Raw genomic sequence first — 3631 nt, 5'->3', positions numbered from 1 at the left:
GAGAAAGTTATAGACTGCGAGGATATCTCCAGGCTCAACAAACCAAGTGACTTCAGCCTGTCCTCATATGCCTTCCTCTCTAAACCCTTCACCAATTTAGTGTCCCTCCTCTGGACACTCTCCAGTAGCTTTATATCCTTTTTGTACTGTGGCGCCCAAAACTGTACACAGTACTCGAGATGAGGCCGCACCAGCGCAGGGTAGAGCAGGACAATCACCTCCCTCAACCAGCTCACAATGCAGTGCTTGATGCACCCCAGGACACAGTTGGGCCCTCTTGGGTTGCCTCATGTTCAACTTGCCATCAACCAGAACCCCCAGGTTCCTCTCTGCAGGGCTGCACTTCAGCACGTCTTAATAATCCCTGTGGTCTTTATGAAGTGTTTACATGCATACAGTGCACTGTAAAGCACTTGAAGGATGGAAAGATGGATTTGCACATGGCTCAGAGCCCAGTGATTCACATGGTCCTCGAACGCCCTTATGTTGCTCAGGAAATTACCAAGTCTTAAGACTCAACTCTGAATTCCTAACAGATTCTAGATTCCACATCCATTTCTGGAGTGCCAAACACTGCTGAAAGTCTGCTCAGTCAATCTATGTGCTTTGTGTTGGGTTTGGGAGGTGGGGGAAGAGGAGGGGGGTCGCTTTTGGTAGTGGGGGAAGGGGCTATAGTGATGGTGGCCCCTGTGAGAAGCTTTGAGAAGCTCCCCCGGCTCCAAGGCAGGTCTGCCTCCAGACCAGGTTGAGCCAATTAGCAATAGGGAAATGCCTCTTCAAATCCATATTTATGTGGGGGAGAACTGGCTTGGCAAGGAAGGAGAGAGCCAGCAGGAAACCATTGAGATGAAAAAAAAAGACATTAACAACAAGAGGAGGAGGGAAGGAAACGGAGAACTTCAGACACCCAGGTCAGCAAGGAGTGAGAGAAGGTAAACGGAGTACCCTGCACCCCATGGAGGTTCAATGGCAGAGCAGTTACCCATGTGTAGGCCGTGAAGGACTCCATGCATGCCCATGACCATAATAGGTGAGTGAACCCTCCCTGTCCTCATTTCAACCCACGACCCATTTGTTGTATTTCTTTCCCCATCTCACTGGGTGGGGGGCAGTGATTTCAGGACTGCCTGGTCTTAGCTGAGGCTGAAACCACTTCACTCGTACATAGCTGAACACTTTCAAACCTGCCCCTATATTGTTGCATATATCTCTGCCCACTTTTGCAGGGGTTGATTTGGGTTTTTTTCTTTCTGTGTAGGAAGATTGAGATAGATGCCCACTCTCTTACCCATGTTGGTCTCTTGCCTTCCACCAGTGAGGGTCATACTGTTCGAGGATAATGTATTCTTCTGACTTCTTCAGCGATAAATCTGAGGGTCCTCTAGCAAAAAAGTCATAGAGTGCAATAACTCTGGGTTTTTTTGTGTAGTCTTCCAAGGCTTCAGCAGGTAGAGGAGGTAACAGCTTGTTCTTTAACTGCAATTGCCTCTTACGCTGGTGAAAAAAAAGTATCTTTCATAGTTAGTCTTTTCTCCCTGCTATTGCTTGCTTAATTCCCTCTCTATTATACCATCTCAGTAACTAAAAGGAACCAATCATGGTCATTGCTTCCCCTTGTAAGCACATCCGTTGTAAAGCAGTGAGACTTAAATTTGAGTAGTTTGGTGCAGAACCAAAAATGATAAGTACAGTGAATAACAAACAAGCCATCTACCTAATCGAGGTGACTTTACATGGTATGAATGCTGGAACAGTTTTCCAGCTAGTGTAAAAGCAGAGCAGCACTGAAATTAGTGGATTTATAATGTCTGGAAATCCAGTCATTTTTCTGGAGAATTAACATGGAGGGCACTGCAGACTTTGTTAGTAAATTGGCAGGAGCATAATAATTTTCTTTTGCATCAAGTTAGGTTATAGTTTGCACTTGGTTATTTTGAAATTATCTGCACTTTGAAAGCTCAGATCATTCTACTTAGATCTAGTAAAATTGAGGTGGATGCTTCACGTGCCAGCTGAGCAAGGCAAGCTCGCATCTGCCCACAGGGCAGTCCCACCCTTCCCACCTCCATCACCCAAACCCAGAAGTGGGAGAAAAAAACACTTTGTGCATGACAGAGAGCTTGGGAATCCTCACTATGACCCTGTATTTACATCAGTATGAACCTTTGGATACCTTTACTCTCTAATTTTTATGCAATGAAGCACCTTACGTGCTCAAGTTAGTTACTCCTCTGCTTGTTCTGGTACTGAGCCACCACATGGCACATCACCTCGATTCTCTCTTTTCACCTGCCAACACGTTACTTACCCTGCACTTCGAAGTAGATGCATAGGAAATGTCTGGTTGTGAGGCTGAGTACTGGGTCACCAGGCCAGTATCAGGGTCCAGGTTCATTTTTGTTCTCATTGCTCTGATTTTGAAAAACATGAAATATTTGTGTAAATATGTATCTATAAATATTCACATAAAAATATTAACTCATGAATACGTATGCCTTCCCTGGGTATTGGGGATATGCAAGGTAGAACTTTTCTAAACTTCTGTACAATTATCATTTCTGCTGAAAATAGCAAGATTTTTAGAAGTCCTTTCTGTGTAGATATGTCAATCATCATAACTGCTGAAAAGCTTAAGCATTTCACATACCTTTTTTGCACTGTGCAGCAGCAGCAGCAGCAGCAGAAAACAGACTGGATGGTGTGATCTGTGAAAAAGAACATTTCCCATATTTGCAGTATTCCTGTTTGTTTGTTCACAAAACTTACAGAATTAAGGACTACCCTATGTTCTTAGCCCCATTATTAATTCTGTCTTGCTATGAGATATCTAGCAAATCATTAAGGCTGAATTTGCATCTACCAAAAACAGCAGACCTTTCCTGACACCACTTCTAATTGCTCCCACTCTCTCCCTTACAATGTCTTAACAATTATAAGACCATGTGATGAGTTAAATCAGCTCACTAAATCAGAAAGAAAAAAAGAGTTTGTCAGCCAAATCAGTACCATTCTGATTGATCACACCACCCCGTGCAAGCTTTAACCAGTGCAATAAAGGGGACGAGAACATCATCAGGGACAGGAGATGAAGAACTGTCCCCTTCAGCAGTGACATAATTTTTAGATTATTCAGGTCAAATACAAAACCACAGTTGCAGGAGAAGCTTTTTCTTATTGGGAGGTTTATTAAAGAACATGCTACGTTCAATTCTTTGAATTAATACCGATTTTCCTGTTTCCGTTGCAGTCATTAATATAATATATGCCTTAGTAAGGTTTAAATTCTACCAAAGATGTGCTTTACACTCACTTACCAAGTGGTTGATAATCCTGAGACAAATACATGGAACACATACATCACGCATTTACAGAGAAATCCCTCTAGTATATCTTGGACTAGCAGCAGAGAGGATATGTTATTAAATAGATTGGAACACGTTAAGAAGATTTGAATGAGGTAAACAGTTGACATCTGCTCTGGTCCACTTCTACTTAGGCTGAGACCTATTCTCCCCAGCTTGTTTCCCATGGCAGTTTAAGCCAAGCTGCGGCAGCTATGGCCCCAACCCCTTTCGCTCCGCACTGCTGCTCATCTCATCCGCAACAGAGCGAGACGGGATGCTAAACCAGT

At 43.4% G+C, this 3631-nt stretch overlaps 1 protein-coding gene across 1 annotated transcript in view; it reads right to left on the bottom strand.

Annotated features, from left to right (window-relative positions):
- The window catches only part of TXK (TXK tyrosine kinase), a 15439-nt gene extending 12718 nt beyond the window's left edge, over positions 1–2721 (bottom strand). The window contains exons 1-3 of the mRNA XM_010177760.1: positions 2648–2721; positions 2309–2411; positions 1289–1494 (exon numbers count right to left, since the gene is read on the bottom strand). Coding sequence (XP_010176062.1) covers positions 1289–1494; positions 2309–2411; positions 2648–2721 — 383 coding nt within the window. The remainder of the gene's footprint in view (positions 1–1288; positions 1495–2308; positions 2412–2647) is intronic.
- Positions 2722–3631: the final 910 nt, after the last annotated feature.

The sequence above is a fragment of the Antrostomus carolinensis genome, unplaced genomic scaffold (genome assembly GCF_000700745.2).
Source record: "Antrostomus carolinensis isolate BGI_N321 unplaced genomic scaffold, ASM70074v2 scaffold11081, whole genome shotgun sequence".
NCBI classification, from domain to species: Eukaryota; Metazoa; Chordata; class Aves; order Caprimulgiformes; family Caprimulgidae; genus Antrostomus; species Antrostomus carolinensis.
This window is presented reverse-complemented; position numbering and strand designations above follow the sequence as displayed.